At 37.5% G+C, this 21626-nt stretch overlaps 2 gene segments (V, D, J or C); both read left to right on the top strand.

The window, feature by feature from the left end:
• The window catches only part of LOC100999905, a 221769-nt gene that overhangs the window by 13407 nt on the left and 186736 nt on the right, over window positions 1–21626 (top strand).
• The window catches only part of LOC101002206, a 203862-nt gene continuing 196132 nt past the window's right edge, over window positions 13897–21626 (top strand). The window contains 2 exon segments of the C gene segment in view: window positions 13897–14050; window positions 14182–14479. Of these exon segments, the coding sequence occupies window positions 13912–14050; window positions 14182–14479 (437 nt within the window).

Genomic DNA, 21626 nt, shown 5'->3' with positions numbered 1-21626 from the left:
CGTCAGAATACTCCTCTTATACCTGCTATTGTCTAAAGACATTAAAGGCATTAAAACGCCTCTCGCTCAAAATAATCCTTATGCCAAAGTGGCGTGTTTTGGGCAGAGGGTTGAGGGGCTTATGCTGCCACCCTCCAGCAGTGTGGACAGAGTTGATGTGGAGGAAAAATGTTAGCTCAGACAAGCAGTAGTTTAGCTCGGATAATGATGATGGTGTTAGAAATATGGGGAAAATGAGACATTTAAAAGGAAGTAAATCAAAAGACTTGGCAATTGGTTAGACATGAGCAGCAACATGCAGGGGGTGGGGGGTGATGATTAAGAGACTGCTACAGACAGACAAATAAGGAGGACCAAGTGGGAAGAAGATCAAGATTTACCTTGAGATTGGGAGTGCCTTTGAGACAGTGATCTAACCAGGAATATGCAGAGAGCAGTTGGATGTACAATCATGGACTCAGAAAATGGATCTGGATAAGAAGTATACCTTTGGGACATTTAGCCTCACTGGAAGAATGAAAATGCCTCCAACCCCTTGATATAGAGTTTACAATGAAAAGAGCAGAGAACATAGGATAGAGATTTAGGGAGCACACCTGCCTTGGGGGACTATAAAAGGTTGAGGGAGGCAAAATGCACTGATAAACCACCATGGGCATTAACCACCATCTTTATTATTAACTAGACTAATGGCTGAGTCATGGTGTCAGTAATCACTAGTAACAATGCTGTGGAGTATGTGGCAGGTACCACACCAAGCGCTGCTTTTTTCTTAATTCCGCTCTGATGCTTGGGATGCCTCCTTGCTGCCTCGCTGCGGGGCGGGCCACTCCCTACTCATGCAGGCTGAGGCAGACCTCAGCGGGCATCGGATGAATTCGCTCCTTTGACCACTAGAGGGTGATGTGGATCTTTCTATAAAATATCTGCCACTCATCCAGTGTGGACTCGGAGCTTCACCAGATATTTCAGATGATATGCTTAGGTGCTGATTGATCGAAAAAATTGCAGATATCCTGGGAGGCCAATTGGTCTTTAAAAATGGCAGGATCTAATCTTAACATTTTGTAAAACCCTTAGCGTTTACCCATATCTGGCACCTGTAGTCATGTGATTTCTACATAATTGATAAACACATAAATGAATAATGCCGTGGTTTCTATTCAACATTGTGCTGCATTTGCAACCAGTGAAACAAGGGGAAAAAGTTGAAAATGAGAAAGGAAAGAAAAATAAGTAAGTATTGGAGCATGACAAGCTTAGTTACAGAGATTCAAAAGGGTCTAAAGAAGCAATGCATTATCAATAACAAAATGTAGTAACTTTACTGAATTTTACATAAATATAAAACATTATTTTATTTTCACATACTAGAAGCAGTTAAGATATGTTTCTTAACAAGAGAGACAATTTACAAATAACAATATAAAATATAAAATAAACACCTAAGAACAAATCTATTAGAAGATTAGCAAAGACTATCATGCAGAAAATTATTAAAATTTTAGGGGAATGAGGGTTGGGCACAGTGGCTCATGCCTGTAATCCCAGCACTTTGGGATGCTGAGGCGGGCAGATCATGAGGTCAGGAGTTCAAGACCAGCCTGGCCAATAGGGTGAAACCCATCTCTACTAAACATACAAAATAATCAGCTGGGCATGGTGGCACACGCCTGTAGTCCCAGCTAGTCCGGAAGCTGAGGCAGGAGAATGACTTGAACCCGGAAGGCAGAGGTTACAGAGAGCCGAGATCATGCCACTGCACTCCAGCCTGGGCGACAGAGCTAGATTCCATCCCTAAATAAAGAAATAAATAAATAAATTTAAGGGAATGATTTTAAAAGTTTGAAATAAGCCAGGTGTGGTGGCTCACACCTGTAATCCCAGCACTTTGGAAGGCTGAGGTGGGCGGATCACCTGAGGTCAGGAGTTCAAGACCAACCTGGCCAACATGGTAAAACCCCGTCTCTACTATAAACACAAAAAATTAGCCGGATGCAGTGGCAGGTGCCTGTAATCCCAGCTACTTGGGAGGCTGAGGCAGGAGAATTGCTGGAACCCGGGAGGCGGAGGTTGCAGTGAGCTGAGATCACACCATTGCACTCCAGGCAGCTGGGCAACAGAGTGAAACTCCATCTCAAAAAAAAAAAAAAAGTTTGAAATAAGTAAAGATATACAACATGATCATGAAAAAGTGAATCCAATACTAAGGTTATTTCAATTTCTGCAGTGTTATCTATATATTCAATACCACAGTAGTCAAACTACAAAAGATTTATTTTATGAAATTTGGCAAATAATCTACAACTAAGTGAAAAAGAACAAAAATAAGCAATATTTAAGAAGTACAAAAAGTTACGTGAATTGCTCTATCAATTATCAAATTATGTTATTTAGGATAATGAAAGGAGCGTGATTAAATAGGCAAATGGAAAATAGAAAATGAAAAATGGGCCCATGAATATACAGGAATTTCGCATATGACAGAGGTGTTATTGAAGCTATATGGAGGAATTATGTAATATACAAGTTATTCTGGAGCAGGTGGTTATCCATACAAGGAAAGATTAATTTAAAACTTACTTCACAATATATGCCAAAATAAATCACAAGTGGATTAAATGCTTAAATGCAAAATTCAGAATGTTAGTGTTTTGGTAAATAATAAGGATTATATCTTCATGAACTTAGGCTATGGGAAATTTTTTTTTTTATAAAGAATTAAAAAACATGTTTACCCCAAATAAAAGAATAAAACATTCTACTAAATGAAGAAATCCAACAAAAAGTAGCACAAAGAGAGTAAAGACATACACCACAAATTGGAAAGATATTAGCAACACACATAGCTGACAAAGGTTGGGTATCCAATCCAGAGTCTATTAAGAACTGTTATAAATAAATAATAGTTAATCAACCAAAAAGAAATATGGACAAAGGGCAGTTTACAGGCAACACTGGTGGCCTATAATATATAAAATATATTCAACCTTCTTAGCAACCAGAAAGAAGCAAACTAAAACTAAAATATTATGCCATGAGATAATTTTAACATACTAGACCGGCAAAATTAAAAGTATATTAAATAGCAACCGTAGTCTTAGATGTGGAACATTTGAACACACTCATGAGCTATTGGTGGGATCATTTATTTGGCCTCATCACTTTGGAAAGCATTTTGCTATGTTATGTTATGTAAAGTTGACATGTTGCCTTGAAGACTCAGTCTTTATACTGCCAGGTCTGGCAACAATCTTGCACCTAGGTAAGCAGAGACATGTTCAAGAATACAATACTGTTTGTAGCAGCACAACACCCAGGGAAAAATTAGTGTGCATTAATTTAAGAATGAATAATAAATTCTAGCCAATGAATATAATGTAATACTAGATAGCAGTGAAAGTAAATTGTCTAGATTATGTGTCAACATATCACAGACCTAATGTTGAATGAAAAATTAACATTTTAGAAAATATATAAACTGGCCGATTCCTCTCACATTTCAAAGACATGCAAAATTAAATACTATACAATTTACAGATTCTTGTGTAAATGCTAAAGACTATAATGAAAAGCAAGTGAATGACAAATTTAAACTTCAATTTACACCTACCTGGGCATGATGGAGAAACAATAAGGAAACCTGAGAGTAACATGGACTAAGAAATTTTCAACAATAATCTAACTCTTAAGCTGATTGGTTCAGGCAAAGGTACTTCTATATATGCATTGCATATTTGTCGTAAATATTGTTCTGTATAGTTCAACATTTAATTCTTTAATGTAACCGGGCGCGGTGGCTCATGCCTGTAATCCCAACGCTTTGGGAGGCTGAGGGGGGCGGATCACTGGAGGTCAGGAATTCAAGACCAGTCAGTGACATGGTGAAAGCCTGTCTGTACTGAAAATACAAAAAATTAGCCAGGTGTGGTTGTGGGGGCCTGTAATTCCAGCTACTCGGGAGGCTGAGGCAGGAGACTGCTTGAACCCAGGAGGTGAAGGCTGCAGTGGGCCGAGATCACACCACTCCACTCCAGCCTGGGAGGCAGAGCAAGATCCATCTTAAATAAATAAATAAATAGATAAATAAATACTTAATGTAAAGCAGCTGCTATGTGATTTTTATAAGTGTGTCAAAAGCTACTATTTGTAAAGACCAAGTTGTATGATTCCTCACCTGAGATGGAAGGGAGGAGGGGAAGAAGCAAAATCACAAGTTAAAAAACTAAACAGAGTATAAATTAGTTCAACCATTGTGGAAGACAGTGTGGCAATTCCTCAAGGATCTAGAACCAGAAATACCATTTGACCCAGCAATCCCATTACTGGGTATATACCCAAAGGATTATAAATCGTTCTGCTATAAAGACACGTGCACATGTATGTTTATTGCAGCTCTGTTCACAATAGCAAAGACTTGGAACCAATCCAAATGCCTATCAATGAGAGACTGGATAAAGAAAATGTGACACATATATTCCATGGAATACTATGCAGCCATAAGAAAAGGATGAGTTCACGTCCTTTGCAGGGACATGGATGAAGCTGGAAATCATCATTCTCAGCAAACTAACACAAGAACAGAAAACCAAACACCACATGTTCTCACTCATAAGTGGGAGCTGAACAATGAGAACACATGGACACAGGGAGGGGAACATCACACATGGGGCCTGTCAGCGGGTGGAGGGCTAGGGGAGGGAGAGCATTAGGAGAAATACCTAATGTAGATGATGGGTTGATGGGTGTGGCAAACCACCATGGTATGTGTATACCTATGTAACAAACCTGCATGTTCTGCACATGTACCCCAGAACTTAAAGCATAATAATTTTTTAAGTAAATAAATGTATGAGTGATTTTACCTAAAAAAGTAGCAAAACATTGAGTCACAGAAAAAAAAAAAAATTAAAAGCAGGCTGAAACTTACACTTTTTTTAACAGCTAAAACAAAGCTATGAAATTGAAACGACTCTGTCCCATGTACAGAGCATCTACGAAGGCTATGGGAAGTGATCACGTCACAAGCAGGTTGCTGACGGGGGCGGGGGGAGCGGGTGAGGAAGCCTTACAGAAAAAGCTACCACCACGATTTCTGTCTGAGCCAACCATGTGCCTCAGACTTCTCTGCTGTGTGGCCCTTTCTTTCTGGGGAGCAGGTAAGTCCCTGTTCTGAACTGGTTGAATTCCAGTTCCAAGACTCTCTCCTGTGGCTGCAGTATCAGCCTCCCTCCTGGGTTTTTTCTACAGCTGCTCTCTTCTTCCTCCACAGCCTCCGCGGACACCAAGGTCACCCAGAGACCTAGACTTCTGGTCAAAGCAAATGAACAGAAAGCAAAGATGGATTGTGTTCCTGTAAAAGGACATAGTTATGTTTACTGGTATCGTAAGAAGCTGGACGAAGAGCTCAAGTTTTTGGTTTACTTTCAGAATGAAGAAATTATTCAGAAAGCAGAAATAATCAATGAGCGATTTTCAGCCCAATGCCCCCAAAACTCACCCTGTACCTTGGAGATCCAGTCCACGGAGTCAGGGGACGCAGCACTGTATTTCTGTGCCAGCAGCAAAGCCACAGTGCCAAATGTTAGCCCTTCTTAGAACACAAACTCGTTATGGACCCAGCTCAGGAAATAAGTGTGTAGCAGGTTGGTAGGCTCTATAATAACAGAAACCCAACTTGAAAGACAATAAATCAGAAGGAAAAACTTGTAAATAACAGCCCTAAGTGGGCACAACAAAAGGGGGCTATTTAAAACAACTAATGGGGACAAAACCCCAGGAAAGGGGCCAGAAGGCATAAAAAGCTTGGATACCTCAGTGTTCAGGATATTAGGTAAGATATACTAGGTTCCCTTTTCTCTTTCTATATGAGATTTATGGATTTCTAACAATCCTTATATAAAGAATAGGATTCTGTGCTTTTCACTTGGTAAAGTTGTGAGTGCAGAAATAAGAATGACAAGCAGATCAACTATGTCCTTCAGGTAGACCCTGATCTTCTGACTCAGCACATTTCCTTGAACTAGAAACAAACTCTAAGGGCTTTTGGAATGCTTCTCACAGCTCTCCCTACCATAGAAGCTTAGTGGGAACCATTAGCAATCCCTGCCCACTGGGATGTTACAATCACAAACATTGATTGATTGATTGATTGATTTTTTGAGGCAGAGTCTCGCTCTGTCGCCCAGGCTGGAGTGCAGTGGGGTGATCTCGGCTCACTGCAAGCTCCGCCTCCCGGGTTCATGCCATGCTCCTGCCTTAGCCTCCCGAGCAGCTGGGACTACAGGCGCCCGCCACCATGCCCGGCTAATTTTTTGTATTTCTTTTAGTAGAGATGAGGTTTCAGCGTGTTAGCCAGGATGGTCTCGATCTCCTGACCTTGTGATCCGCCCGCCTCGGCCTCCCAAAATGCTGGGATTACAGGCATGAGCCACCGCTCCCGACCAACAATTACAAACATTTTTAAAGCAACTCTATTGAGACATAAGATATATATGGAATATGAATGCAATAAACAAATGCAACCACTGCAATGAAACACACCCCCATTTTAAGTGTACACTTCAACAAATTTTAACACATTTTTATACTCATGTAACCATGATGACAATCAAGACACAAAACATTTTCCTCATCTCAAAAGTCCGCCACATCTCTTTATTGAGGTCTTGTTAATTTCTCTCAGCTTTGCTTTGTACTTTTTACTATACTGATCTTATACATATTTTCCTAAATTTTATTTTAATAAGATTATAAATGCACTCAAAAAAAATATTTTCTGCCAAGATTTCACATCAGCCTAATTCAATTTCATCTTTACATTTTTCAACTGATATCTCTACCTCAGTATATTACATAAAAATACCTTCTCCAGAAATTGCATATGGTGTGGAGCAACCATATGTGAGCTCACAGTGTTAGCCTTATTTACCATGTGAACCAATCAAGTGTTAGTCCTGTTCTGTTTCCAGGTAAAATATACTCATTCACATATATTGGAAAAGCTGTGAAATTTCTTGAAGGTGTACTTTAAGAAGAGGTACATTTTGTTAATGAAAGCATACCTATGAGTTAAGATTAATTAAAGGGAATATTTTGCAGTTAAGCACATGATTTGGAATGAGGGATTTGGGTGTTGCAGCCCTGCGGGTCAAGCCTCTGAATTCCATTCTTGTTTCTCCCGTAGGCCACCTTCATCACGTCTATAGTTCTACAACACAGACTGTCAGTAGTAGGGAAGGTTGTTCATGTGAGAACGGGGAATACTTGGGATTCTGCAGTTTCTGCTCAACTTTGCTGTGGACTTAAAATTGCTCCAAAAATACAATTCACTAATTTAAAAATGGATACAAGTATTCAGATGGAGAATTACCATATTGGAGGCACGAAATGGGAACATACTATTGAATCTGTTGCAATATAGGAAGGGTGTTAAATGACAAACTTCTTCATTATTTACTCCTTTATCTAGGAAATAGGACACTATTTAACATTGACTACAATGAGGATCTTAAATACAGTAGAACTGTCTAAATTCTATCAATAAGAATAATATATAATACCAATATTGGGATCTGAGGTGTCTCAGAATTAGTAACACATAGTACTGTAGAGATTATTTTAAAACATAGTGTGGAGATAATTTTGTGATTCCATTTTAGGAATACTATTTCTGATTACATGGTTTCTTAGCATAAAACCTCACTCTTTCATGCAAGGGAGTATATACTACCATACTATGTCCCTGTAGTTTTCTATTCCAATAATCCTCCTCTGGAATAAAATATACATGATGATAATCATGATGATGATATGGATAATGATGAATATAACTGATAATGCAGACAGTATGTAGAAAGATAGATGACAGAATTTGTACCATGTTTCCAGGACTAGAATACAATCATGGTAAGTATAATATAATACCTGTTATAATTGAGGTCTGTAAACAGTCTAAAGAAGTAGTTTAGTTTTTTTCCCTTGACACTTTGACAAATCTGCAAACTACACATACAGGCTAAGTATTTCTGAGGCTATGTGAACTTCCTAAAAGACATCTCCTGTCTGTGGATTGCAGCATAATGCATACTGTCTTCTAAGGAGAAGTTTTTAACCTGGGATCCCTGGATCTCCAAGCAGTGCACAGATAAAATTCAGGGAATCCATAAATTTGAATGGGAAAATAGATCTTTATTTTAACTAATCTCCAACTGAAATATACCTTTCCTTCTCTGATATAGTGAGTAAACCATGGTAGTTTTAGTATTACCAGTGACAAGATAAATAACAGAAATCACAGACATTTTGCTTATATGTTGCATAAATGACAGTTGATATAAAAGTCAGATATTTTCATATCATGTTACATGCAGTAAATATACCTTCGTCACTATGTTGAAATCGTGACAGTTTTCAGATTCACTAGGTTAGATTTTAATGAAATTTAAAGGTGTTCCTATATTAATATATGAAAAATTTAAAAAATATTTTGATATCTACATTTCAAAATAATTGTTTTTCTATATTCTAGTTTATGCATTTAAAATGTTATTCTAAGATGAGGTCCTTAGGATTTACCAGTCTGACAAAGAGGTCCCTGGTACAATGTGAAGAACTCCTGGACACAGAAATAGATCCTCAACGCAGGCATGACTGACAAGCTGAAGCCTAGTAAGCATTGGAAGCAGCCATGTTGCAAGCAATCTTTCTCAGAGTTTCACCCACACTGCTGCACCTCTTAATGCTTCTCACTTTAAATAATTACTTTACATTGTCTCTCTCTCTCTCTCTCCTGCTCTTTTTTTGCCTCTCTCTCTGCCTTCTGTTTTTCTAGGAGGGAGCAGCAACAACTTCTAAACCCCACCAGCTTGCAACCAAAAGTTTCATCATGAAAGCATCTTTTAATTGCCGATAACCTCCAAAATAGAACAACATTTGTCAACCAAAACAAAAGCATTCATTAAGAAATCATCTAGGATCCTGTTTTTATTTACTAAAACTATTGGGAAGAACCTATGTTATACGATGAATTTACGCTTATACAAATTTCTACTCAGTGTTGGAAAATGATACTTTAGTCAGCTGGTACAACCCTATGACCGTAAATGTCCGATTTCACTTGATATAGTATTGACTTCCTAACTTTCTGTGAATTAGAACTTCAGGTCCAGAAAGTAATAAGAGCACACACAAATATAGTGTTTCTTATGTACTAAGAAGTGTTCTAAATGCTTTATTTATGTAATGTTCATCACAGGTTTTGGGGTAGTTACTTATTATCTCAATTTTACAGATAAAGCCAAATTGAAGAGAGGCTCTGTTACTTTTCCAAGGTTACATAGCTGCTAAATGGCAGAGACGGGACTAAAGCCCATGCTTTAATCCACTGTCCCTGCTCTAATCCACTGTCACTAGGGGAGGGGCGCTTCAGACACTTTGCTATTCCTAAAATTACAGAAGTAGCCCCCACCCCATCTCTACTATATTAATTATTTATAGTAAATACAGAGGGTGTAGAGAATCAGTTCTTAAAAAAAATAAAAATAAAAAATAAACTTCCAAACCTCTTCCTGTGTTTAGTTGAGCACAGGTGCATAGCACCCTGTGTATGACTCTGACCAGGAAATGAGGGATTGGCTCTTCTGATCACGCAGGAAGGCACTTGTCCATTTAGAAGGGATATGAAAAGCTTCTATAAGCAAAAAAGGAGGTGCATGTGACTTGATCTCTCTAATTCTTAGTCTCACCATCTGCAAAATCAGCTGTGACAATCAGTCATCACGTAGCATTGACAAGTTCTTTATATTAAGCCCCAGGGAGGGGCTAGATCTCAGCCCCTTCCCTTAGCCTCTCTCTCTGTCTCTCTCAGAGCCTGTGTCTGTAACTTCAGAGAGATTTTGTCGCTGCCATAGGCAGCTGGGTCCTCTCTGCTGTGTGACCCTGTGTCTCCTGGGAGTAGGTGAGCTCAGCACACATCCGATTGGTCAATTCCTATCCTGGGCTTGCCAGACCCCTCCCTGGCCAGCACCTCCCTTCTGGGCATGATCTGCAGCCTTTATCTCTTGGACCTTAGATGCTGACATCTATCAGATGCCATGTACTGGTACTGGCAGGACCCAAAGCAAAATCTGAAACTGATCTATTACTCAAGGGTTGAAAAGGATATTCAGAGAGGAGACCTAACTGAAGGCTACAGTGTCTCCCGAGAGGAGAAGGGCCTGTTTCTTCTCATGATGAAGTTGGCCCACACCAGCCAAACAGCTTTGTACTTCTGTCCTGGGAGCACACCACAGTGGAAGCGCAGCCATTGTCTCTCTGTGCGGAAAAGTGTCCTAGTCCTACAGTCCCCACTGTATCCTCTAGCTTAATTTTTTCATTTTTAATATTTTCATGAGATTTTACTATGTCCTGTTACTTTTGGAAATATAAAAGATACAAAAATGAAAAGAAAATAGATCCTTTATCCAAGGAGCTAAGAGTTTAGCAAGAAAGTAATTAAAATAGAATGGAAAATACAATATATATTACTATAATCCAAAATCATTTGGGAGCTTAAGGGAGGACATGTGCAATTCTGTCTGATTGAATCAGAAAAAGCAAAGAGGAAGTCATATTAGAACTTCACCAGATAGACCTGGTTCTGAATAGGGCATTCTGGGCAAAGAGAACAACTTTTGCAAAGGCATATTAAAGAGTGTGACTTTGGGGAACAGTTTACAAAGAGAAACAAGATGATCAATTTACATGAATCAAAAGAAATGGAATACATTTGAGGAAGTAGACAGAAAGGAGATTTGAAAAAGTTGAATTCTTGGTTCCATGAATATAATAAGTATGAAAGTCCTTTGTAGGCTGTTGCTCAAAAGAGAGAGCTGAAGCTTGATTGTCATCAGCAGACAAGCAAACGATACAATTTTTCAGTTTTCCTCATATGATTGTGATCATTTACAAAGGGCACAATTTCAAACAATATGAAATCATGTTAGCAGTGGCAGTTCCCATTTGGGGTAATAGGGTTCAACTGTCTATGGAACAATGAGATAAAAACTAGAAGTAGGCAACTGCATAGACAAGACGTGAAATTGAGAAACCATAAAGCTGGACTAGAGGTTGAGATTCTGCAGATTTCAGCACATAAATAATTGAAGTATGGGGACAGAAAATTCCACCAAAATATAGATTTAGATCACAGAGATAAAATGCATGGAAATTAAGACTGTGGTATTCTGGTTCCTTATGGAGATTAAAGAAGCCTGAGAGTTAGGAGTGATTAGAACATGGGATGTAAAAACAGAAGAGGGAGAGAGTGAGGGTTTTGTTTTGTCTAGTATTTGACATTTCTAAGAAAATTAGAGAAAAAAATAAAGGTAACCCAGGCAGAAGAAGCCACAAACACTTCTTGGGTAACAGGGAATAGTCAGTAAAATGTTATATGTTAGTTTACCGAGGTGAACAGAACCTTTTCCATTGAAGTTCCTTTTGGGAAGACATAAGACTTAGCTAAGATTCCAAGAAATCACCAAAGTAGGAAATGAAAAGCCTCCGTGAATGAAGTTGCATGAGTCTGCCTACCAGTGGATAAAGGACAGGATAAAAGAATAGCTGCAAAGGATAAAAGAATAGCTGAGACACTGAAGTAGAAGCTTCAAGTGAGAGGACTAAATATAACAAACATGAAGAATTATTACAAAACCACAATAATAAAAGTGGTGTAATATAGGGGCACTGATATATAAATAGATCCAAGGGAAAAAATACACATGCATAAACACACAGCAATGGTACTGCAATAATCAAAGAATATATCTTTCAACAAATGCTGATGGGAAAATTGGGTATCTATACAAAGAAAAACAAGTACAATCGGACACATCTCAATACATAGCCAAAATCAATCCCAGCTCTATTAAAAGCATAATTGTAATAAAGTCACAAGGCTTCTAGAATACTGTATAATATAAGAGCACATCTTCATGGCCTTAAAGAAGGGAAAGATTTCTTATTCCCTCAATCAGTAGGGAACAGATTGATAAAAATCACTATATACAAATTAAGATATTGAATTTATCAAAGTTAATTATATAAGAGTGACAGGATTGACTGTATAGTGACATATCATTAAATATATATATATGTATACCAAATTAATATCTCTATATTTATATATTCAAGAAAAGCTAATATATATAATTTATTTTTTAAAAACCTACAAACTAATTTTTCTACAGATCAATGAGAAAAAGGTAAGTGTCAATAGAAAAAGTGAGTGAAAACCATAAGCACCTAGCAAAATCTCACTGGTCATTAAACATGTAAATGTTGCTAAATTTAATAATCAGGGAAATAGAAATTGAGTCCTATGAAATATATATCCACAAGAATGGCTACGATGATAAAAATAGTAATCTATTGAGTGTTGGCAAGGCAAAGTGTCAACAAGAACTCTCTGCATCACTGGCTAGAGTGTATACAGGTGGATCCACGTTGGAAAACAATTTGGCATTATCTAGTAAAGTTCAAGGTATATGTACCCACTATACATCAATTCCACCCTTGAGAAAGGCTTTTCTAGAGAAACCCTTCTACAAAAATCAGGACAAGAATATTCACTGTAACACGTTTGTAATAGCAAAAATGTATAAAATATCCAAATGTAACTTAACAGAAGAATAAATCCCGGTCATTATAAAGAAATTACTCAGTAGTGAAAATTCATGAACTAAAATTAAACACACAAACATGAATGAATTTCAAAAATTTGAATGAAAAATTACACTGCAGAAGAAAAGTACAGTACTGTCTCATTTGTGTAAAGTTTGAAAGCATGTAAAACTAAACACTATTCTGTTTGCTTTTGTGCCTATGTATTAAAATATAAAAGAGAATCAAATAATTACAAAAACAAACACCACAATAGAGTTAGAGAACAGAGGCATGGAATCTGGGAAGAGAAATAAGAGCTTTCAAATGTTCTGGTAATATTTTCTTTCCTGTGCCAAGTTGTTTTTTTAAGTGATCATTCTTTGGTATGTTATCAAGTTGTTATCTATATATTCAAAGTCAATTTTGTAATGTGGAGAAAACAACCTCACTGAACAATTAAACAAATAAGGAGAAATCTATGGAAAGGTATACATTAAGCTGTTAACATTACTTACCTGAAATGAGGATGAGATGGAGGAAGAAAAAAGTGAAAAAAAAAAAACATCAAAAAATACACTATTTAAAATAAATAGTTACAGAGAGAAAAGGCAAAAAAGGGAGGTTATCTAAAAGAAACATTAGTAAATGAACAAGCTAAAATACACCAGAAAGAGCTAGAAAGTGAAGTATTTTTCAAAGCAGTGCCTAGTTTCAGAATCATAAAGATAGTAATTACAACATAGTTATGTATTATACAAAAAGATAATTAGATAATTAATAGCCAGAAGGAATGCCCAGTCTTGAGTTAGAAACTGATGCTCAAATTAATGGCAAAGGACATTTTTGAAACAACTGTGAAACGTTGCATAAAAACTAAATAGTAGATAAGATGAAAATGCATTGATGAGAAAGGATGATGATCATTAACTGAAAAAAGCTTATCAAACAGAATTTCAAGAATATTGTTTATAAAAAATAATGTGTCTATATATCTGCACATTTATATATGGAGGGAGAGAGGGATCTAGAAAGACCCGCACTAAGGTGTTAACAGTGATAATTGCTTTCCGGCAGTGGCATCATATTTTTATTTTGTTATTTTATTTTCTAACGTTCTAAAATATCAGTGCATTGCTTATATTAGCAAAAACAGACATAAAGTATTTTTAAATGAATACAAAATAACTTAGTTATATTTACTGAGTTAGGATAAAAGCTTTTTTCCCCAATACCATAAAGTGTTTTTGCTCAGGAACATGAAGCAATAACATGATGATTATAAGTCTGCGGAGGGATCACGTCAAAAAGGTGCTGAGAAAGCATAAAAAAGCCTCATCCCTTTGCAATGTCAGTGTGACCATGGGCACCAGGCTCCTCAGCTGTGCAGCCCTGTGTCTCCTGGCAGCAGGTGCGCCCCGAGCACAAAAGAAAAATCCTTGTCCTCGGCTTGCCAACCCCCAAATCCAAGCTTTTGTTTTGTTTTGTTTGTTAAGCTCTTTCCTGGACTCTTTCTACAGCATCTGTTTCTTTCTCTTACAGGCTCTTTTCATGCCGAAGTCACACAGACTCCAGGATATTTGGTCAAAGGAAAAGGACAGAAAACAAAGATGGATTGTACCCCCGAAAAAGGACATACTTATGTTTATTGGTATCAACAGAATCAGAATAAAGAGTTTACATTTTTGATTTCCTTTCAGGATGAACAAGTTCTTCAAGAAACGGAGCTGCACAAGAAGCGGTTCTCATCTCAATGCCCCAAGAACCTACCTTGCAGCCTGGAAATCCCGTCCTCGGAACCAGGAGACACGGCACTGTATCTCTGTGCCAGCAGCCAATCCACAGCACTGAAATGTCAGTTCCTCTTAGCACACAAACTTGTCACAGGCCCAGCTCAGGAAGCAGGTGATGTATTAGGTTGGAACGGAGTAATAGAAAGTAACTGTAGCCAGTTTAAGCCACAGTGGAATTTAACACAAGGATAAAGCATGTTTAGCAAAAGTCAAGAGGCGATGGACAGACAGTTCTGAAAAGGCACCCTAGGGCTGAGCTCTAGAATGACTCTCTCTCCAGCTCTGATTTTTCTTCAATTTTGGCTGCTGCATGCTTTTATCTCCCGTACACCATCTCTTTCTCTCCAGGCCTCATGGTGAGAATGAGATGGTCACTAAAGATTACAAATTCAGTTGCCATCATTTCCCTATGCTGATAAACACCAGCCCAGCTCTTTCTAAGCCTGAGTTCAAAATCCCAGGAGAAAAAACCAGATCGGTCATGCATGATCCAGCCATGAACCTTCTCATAGAGCACTCAGCAGTAGGCATGTATGTATGTATTTAAAATCACATAAATGTTACTTTTCCACTCAGCTCAAGCAAGGGAACTGCTCTGTTTTTCTATATGTACATTCGGTCTGTTGCTTCTATATGATAGAGAGTACTCATATCCATTTCTTCAGAAACACGTACCCAGATTTTCTCCAGTTTCCTGCCAGAATTGAAAATTCTTGTACAAATACCTTCATAGACTTGTATGATTGCTTATAGGATTATATGCCCAGAGCAAGTCATGATTGCTGAGACATGGAATTCTATGCATATTTTATCTATTTAAATACTACCATGGGTTCTTCAGGATCACTGTATACATCTGCAATCCCACATAAAAGTAAATGGGGTGTTTTCCTACATCCTAATATCTCCTATAATCCTTATCCAGTAATCTAGATTGTTCTTAGTCTAGCAATGTAAAGAGATTCCAATCTCTTTCTCTCTCCACCCACCCCCATCCCCGCCCCACTCACCCACTGCCAGAATATCATCAGAGTTTACCGTAAAGATACAGGTGACAATTTTTTTTAAACTAAATAAAACCAATAATTTAAAGGAATTGAGAGATTACTTTATACTACTATAATAATAACTGGCAACAATCTAGAAAGCTGAATTATGTTCTCTCCCTCCTTTTCTTTCTCTTGCATTTTTCTAATTACTAATGAGTTTGAGTACTTCTTCATGTGATAGTGGTCCTGGATTTCTGTTCTCAAAATGGTCTATCCATAACCTCAGGCAAATTCTCTAATGAGAGTTCTATATTTTCCTCAACAATTTGTAGGAGGTCCTGAGATATACAAGATAATAGTCTCCTTTTTTGAAACGTTAGGCACTGGAAATACCACCACCCAATATGGCACCACTCCTGTCCTAGACTTCAAAGAATCAGTAGATGTGGGAGGAACCAGGTGGTCTCTTACCTTAGCAGGTGCATGCATGTTATCTCCATTATGTGAATGATACTTCTATCTTTCACTTCCACTCTGCTGAACGCTCGACATTCTGTCTCTTCCATTATTACTCATGTCTTTAAGCGGCATAGAAAAGTTACCAGCCATGGCTGTCCCCAAACCACTATCACCCACCCATAACCCTTTCTATCCAGAGCTGCTGAAAAAATGCTTCACTCCATTTTGCTGTGCTTTTTCACAATCTGGGGAAAATTTGATTCAAATTAATTCGTATTACTCTTTTCTAAGTGGGTTATGCTGTCTGGTTATAGCAAAGGACAGAAAAATCTCACACATCTTTTTGGAAGACTTAATACTTGCCCACACATTATCTCTTTTAGGGCCAAATTCCAGCCACTGCAAACACCACTCTCCTTGAGCTCTTGATATGACAGCTAATCCATTTTGATTCCACAAATGCTTGCAGAGCAACTCCCATTCACTGAGACATAAAGGCATTGAGAAATTTTCAGCTACACTACATGGAATTTTGGTCTCTGGGGAAAGGGAGAAGAGTAAAAGAACCATAAAAATGTATTTCAAATAATGTGTATAAGGATGACAAAACATAGATTACTTTCATGGAAAACATTAGAATATTATATTCTCTTTGGGAGTCAGTGGATAAATTAAAACAAATTCCTGAGGAAGTTTGGGAAAAAAAACAAATTTAGGAAAACAAATTTTAAATGATATCCTGAAAACCATCAGGGTTTACCATAAAGATAACAATCTAAAAAAATCAAACAATTTAACAGTGAATGAGAATATGAATACAGAAAATTCATATGAATATGGAATGAAATATTAGTAAAAATATGTTTGAGAACACTTACAAATGAATTTTGTTGTCCAATTTGATTATGAGTCTAGTCAAAGTGTTAGTCTTTTAAGCTACTTATAATAGTGTCAGTTTGAGAATATACAACAAAACTTTAAAAATGCTTATTTTGGGAATTTGGCTTTAAATAAAAATAGTTAGTTGTTACTGTACTTGTTCTGTTGCCTTACACCACTATAAAAACTTGACAAAAATTGTAAGACAACTATTTTCAGACATCAGACAACAGGCAGTACAGGGTCACCATCACTGGGAAAGAGGAAACCTAGAAGGGGAATTTCACTATTGTCCTGAGACTCTGCCTTGGCATGATTTCTGGGCTGCAGCGCAAGGACATGAAGCCCAAGCAGGGGGCAGCGGTCTGTCCAGCAGAGGGAGGCAGAGATTAAGTTCAGAGCTATGGCCATGGCTGATAGTGATAGGGATGAGCTACTGAAGAGAAGCAAGCTATGCAGAATAAGACCTCCAAATGTTGTATGAGGTCCCCTCAAGTCTTTGGTCAAAAACTAAGCAGAAAGTGCATGGGAAACGCCTCCATAAGACCTGGCAGAGAGCAGTTGCTGGGTAGCCATGAGAGGAATAGAGATTCTGACAGTCATATGAGCATGGGAGACATGAATCCTGACCGGGCAGAGCTGACAGGGCTTGCTGAAACCCCTGGGAATGCAGCTGGCGCCACATAGGGGTCACATCTCAAGAGAAGGACTACCAAAGTCCTAGAGTAAACCACTCCAGAACTGCCCTAACAAAGCTCAGCAAGTCTCAAAAGGATCTCGTTGATCTGCCAATAAGTTCATTGCCTTTTGAAGAAAAATATCTCAGCACTCTCTAAATAAAAGCAAATATATATATATACACACACATATATAATCTGTAGATATATGTGTCTGTGGAGAGATATGTATCTCTAGAGTGTCAACAATGTAGCATCTACAACTTCGATCTTGAAATGAAAAAAATATTAGACATGGGAAGAACTAGGAAATGTTACACATGGGGAAAAAATAAACAATAAAAACTAATAAACCAACCCTGAAATAACACAAATGTTGGACATTTCAAATGAGAATTTTTGAGCAGTTATTATAGAAATATATTCAAGAATTTGGAGGAAAATATGGTCATGATTTAATCAACTGATGAAATTGATTAACCCATAGCAATCAAGACAAAAAGGGGAAAGACACAAATTACCATATCAATGATGAAGGAAAGCATATGTCTACAGACACAAAAGATATTAAAATAGTGACAGAATATTGTAAGTATATGCAATATATTATTCAACTTAGATGAAATGAAATTACTTGAATAACACCACCTACCAAAATGATTCAAAATGAAATAAGAAATGTAAAGAACTTCAAATGAAGGAAGCTAAATTTTTTATCAAAAACCCTCTCTCAAAGGAAACTCCAGACGCAAATTATTTCTTCATGAATTCCATTTTAAAATTAAGGAAAAAAGACTTTCAATCTTACATAAACTTTTTCAGAAAATAGAAGAGGAAGAAACACTTCACAACACTTTTATAAACCCAGCAAAACCCTAATGCCAAAATCTGTCAAATGCATCTTTGCAGTATCTTTTATGGCTGTAAATGAAAGAAAACTTTTCACAATATATTAACAAATTAAATCCAAATATGTCTCAATAAAATACTGGCAAACTGAATCCAGCAGCACATCAAAAAGCTTATCCACCATGATCAAGTTGGCTTCACTCCCGGGAGGCAAGGGTGGTTCAACATATGCAAATCAATAAACATAATTCATCACATTAACAGATCTAAAGACAAAAACCACATGATTATCTCAATAGATGCAGAGAAGGCCTCCAATAAAATCCAACATCATGTTAAAATCTCTCAATAAACTAGATATTGAGGAACATACCTCAAAATAATAAGAGCTATTTATGACAAACCCACAGCCAATATCATACTGAATGGGCAAAAGCTAGAAGCATTCCCCTTGAAAATGAACACAAGACAAGGATGCACTCTCTCATTACTCCTATTCAACATTACTATTGGAAGTTCTGGCCAGAGCAATCAGGCAGGAGAAAGAAATAAAAGGTATTCAAATAGGAAGGGAGAAAGTCAGATTGTCTTTGTTTGCAGATGACATAATCCTATATCTAGAAAACCCCATTGTCTCAGCTCAAAAGCTTCTTAAACTGATAAGCAGCTTCGGCAAAATCTCAGGATACAAAATCAAAGTACAGAAGTCACAAGCATTTCAATACATAAACAACAGGCAAGCAGAGAGCAAAATCATGAATGAACTCCCATTCACAATTGCTACAAAGAGAATAAAATGCATAGGAACATAGCTAACAAAGGAAGTGAAGGACTTCTTCAAGAATAACTACAAACCACTGCTCAAGGAAACCAGAGAGGACACAAACAAATGGAAAAAGATTTAATCCTCATGGATAGGAAGAATCAATATCATGAAAATGGCCATATAGAACATAGTAATTTATAGAGTCAATGCTATTCCCATTAAACTACCATTGACATTCTTCACAGAATTAGGAAAAACTATTTTAAAATTCATATGGAACCAAAAAAGAGTCCAAATAGCTAAGACAATCATAAGCAAAAAGAACAAAGCTGGAGGCATCATGCTACTGGACTTCAAACTATACTATAAGGCTACAATAACCAAAACAGCATAATACTGGTACAAAAACAGACACATAGACCAATGCAAGAGCGTAGAGAACTCAGAAATGATCACACATCTACACATCTGATCTTCAACAAACCGGACAAAAACAAGCAATGGGGAATGGATTCCCTATTTAATAAAAGGTGCGGGGAGAATTAGCTAACCATTTGCAGAAAATTGAAACTGGACCTCTTCCTCACACCTTATACAAAAACTAAATCAAGATGAATTAAAGACTTACATGTAAAACCTAAAACTATAAAAACCCTAGAATAAAATCTAGGTAATATCATTCAGGATATAGGCACAGACATAGATTTCATAATGAAATCGTCAAAAGCAATTATAACGAAAGCAAAAAATGACAAAGGGATCTAAAGAGTTTCTGCACAGCAAAAGAAATTATCATTATAGTGAACAGGAAACCTACAGAGTGGGAGAAAATTTTGTAGTCTATCCATCTGACAAAGGTCTAATAACCAGAATCTACAAGAAATTCAAACACATTTACAAGGAAAAAACAACCCCACTAAAAAGTGGGCAAAAGACATGAACAGACACTTCTCAAAAGAAGACATTCATGCGGCCAACAAACATACCAAAAAAAATCTCAACACCACTGATCATTAGAGAAATGCAAATCAAAACCACAAAGAGATACCATCTCATACCAGTCAGATCAGCCATTGTGAATATGCTGGCAAGGTTGTGGAGAAATAGGAATGCTTTTCCACAGGTGGTTAAAACCTAAATTAATTCAACCATTGTGGAAGACAGTGTGGTGCTTCCTCAAAGATCTAGAACCAGAAATACCATTTGACCCAGCAATCCCATTACTGGGTATATACCCAAAGAAATATAAATCATTCTATTACAAAGATACATGCATGCATATGTTCACTGCAGCACTATTCATAATGGCAAAGACATGGAATCAACCCAAATGCCCATCAACAATAGACTGGATAAAGAAAATGTGGTATATGTACAGGAGTACTATGCAGCCATAGAAAGGAATGAGATCATGTCTGTCAGGCCTCTGAGCCCAAGCCAAGCCATCGCATCCCCTGTGACTTGCACGGATATACGCCCAGATGGCCTGAAGTAACTGAAGAATCACAAAAGAAGTGCAAATGCCCCGCCTTGCCTTAACCAATGACGTTCCACCACAAAAGAAGTGAAAATGGCCGGTCCTTGCCTTAAGCGATGATATTGTCTTGTGAAATTCCTTTTCCTGGCTCATCTTGGCTCAAAAAGCTCCCCCACTGAGCACCTTGTGACCCCCACTCCTGCCCACCAGAGAACAACCCCCCTTTGACTGTAATTTTCCTTTAACTACCCAAATCCTATAAAACGGAGCCACTCTTATCTCCCTTTGCTGACTCTCTTTTCGGACTCAGCCTGCCTGCACTCAGGTGAAATAAACAGCCACGTTGCTCACACAAAGCCTGTTTGGTGGTCTGTTCACACGGACGCACATGACAATGTCCTTTGCAGGGACATGGATGAAGCTGGAAGCCATTATCCTCAACAAACTAACCCAGGAACACAAAAACAAACATTGCATGTTCTCACTTATAAGTGGGAGCTAAACCAAGAAAACACATGGACACAGGAAGAGAAACAACACACGCTGGGGCCTGTTGTGGGGTGGGGTGGGACGAGGGAGAACATTAGGAAAAACAGGTAATGCATGCTGGACTTAATACCTAGGTGATGGGTTGACAGGTGTAGCAAACTACCATGCCACACGTTTCCCTATGTAACAAACCTGCACATCCTGCACATGTACCCCAGAAATAAAAAAAAATAGAGTTGCTATAAAGTACATCTATTGTGGGGGGGAGGTAACTAGATAATTCACTCAAATTTTGATGAGCAAAAGCTTCCAAAAATTAACTTTCTTCAAAAAATAGAAAATATACTTTTGGATCAAAAATAAATAATACATAAATCCAAATATGAATATACATACATATTTGTGTGCATATATATATGTGTATATGTGAACAATTCTACAACATGACCAAGTGAGTTTATTGCAGGAAAAACAGTGGTTTAGCTTCCAAAATCAATATATTTCACTCTATCAGAATAATAAAGAATAATCAGTTGACCTTCTCAATAGATTCGGAGAAACCTTTGACAAAATCAATACTTATCCAAAAGACACACTATCAGTAAACTA

The sequence above is a fragment of the Papio anubis genome, chromosome 4, assembly GCF_008728515.1.
Source record: "Papio anubis isolate 15944 chromosome 4, Panubis1.0, whole genome shotgun sequence".
NCBI lineage: Eukaryota > Metazoa > Chordata > Mammalia > Primates > Cercopithecidae > Papio > Papio anubis.
The sequence above is the reverse complement of the archived record's forward strand: the minus strand, read 5'-3'. Positions and strand labels throughout refer to the sequence as shown.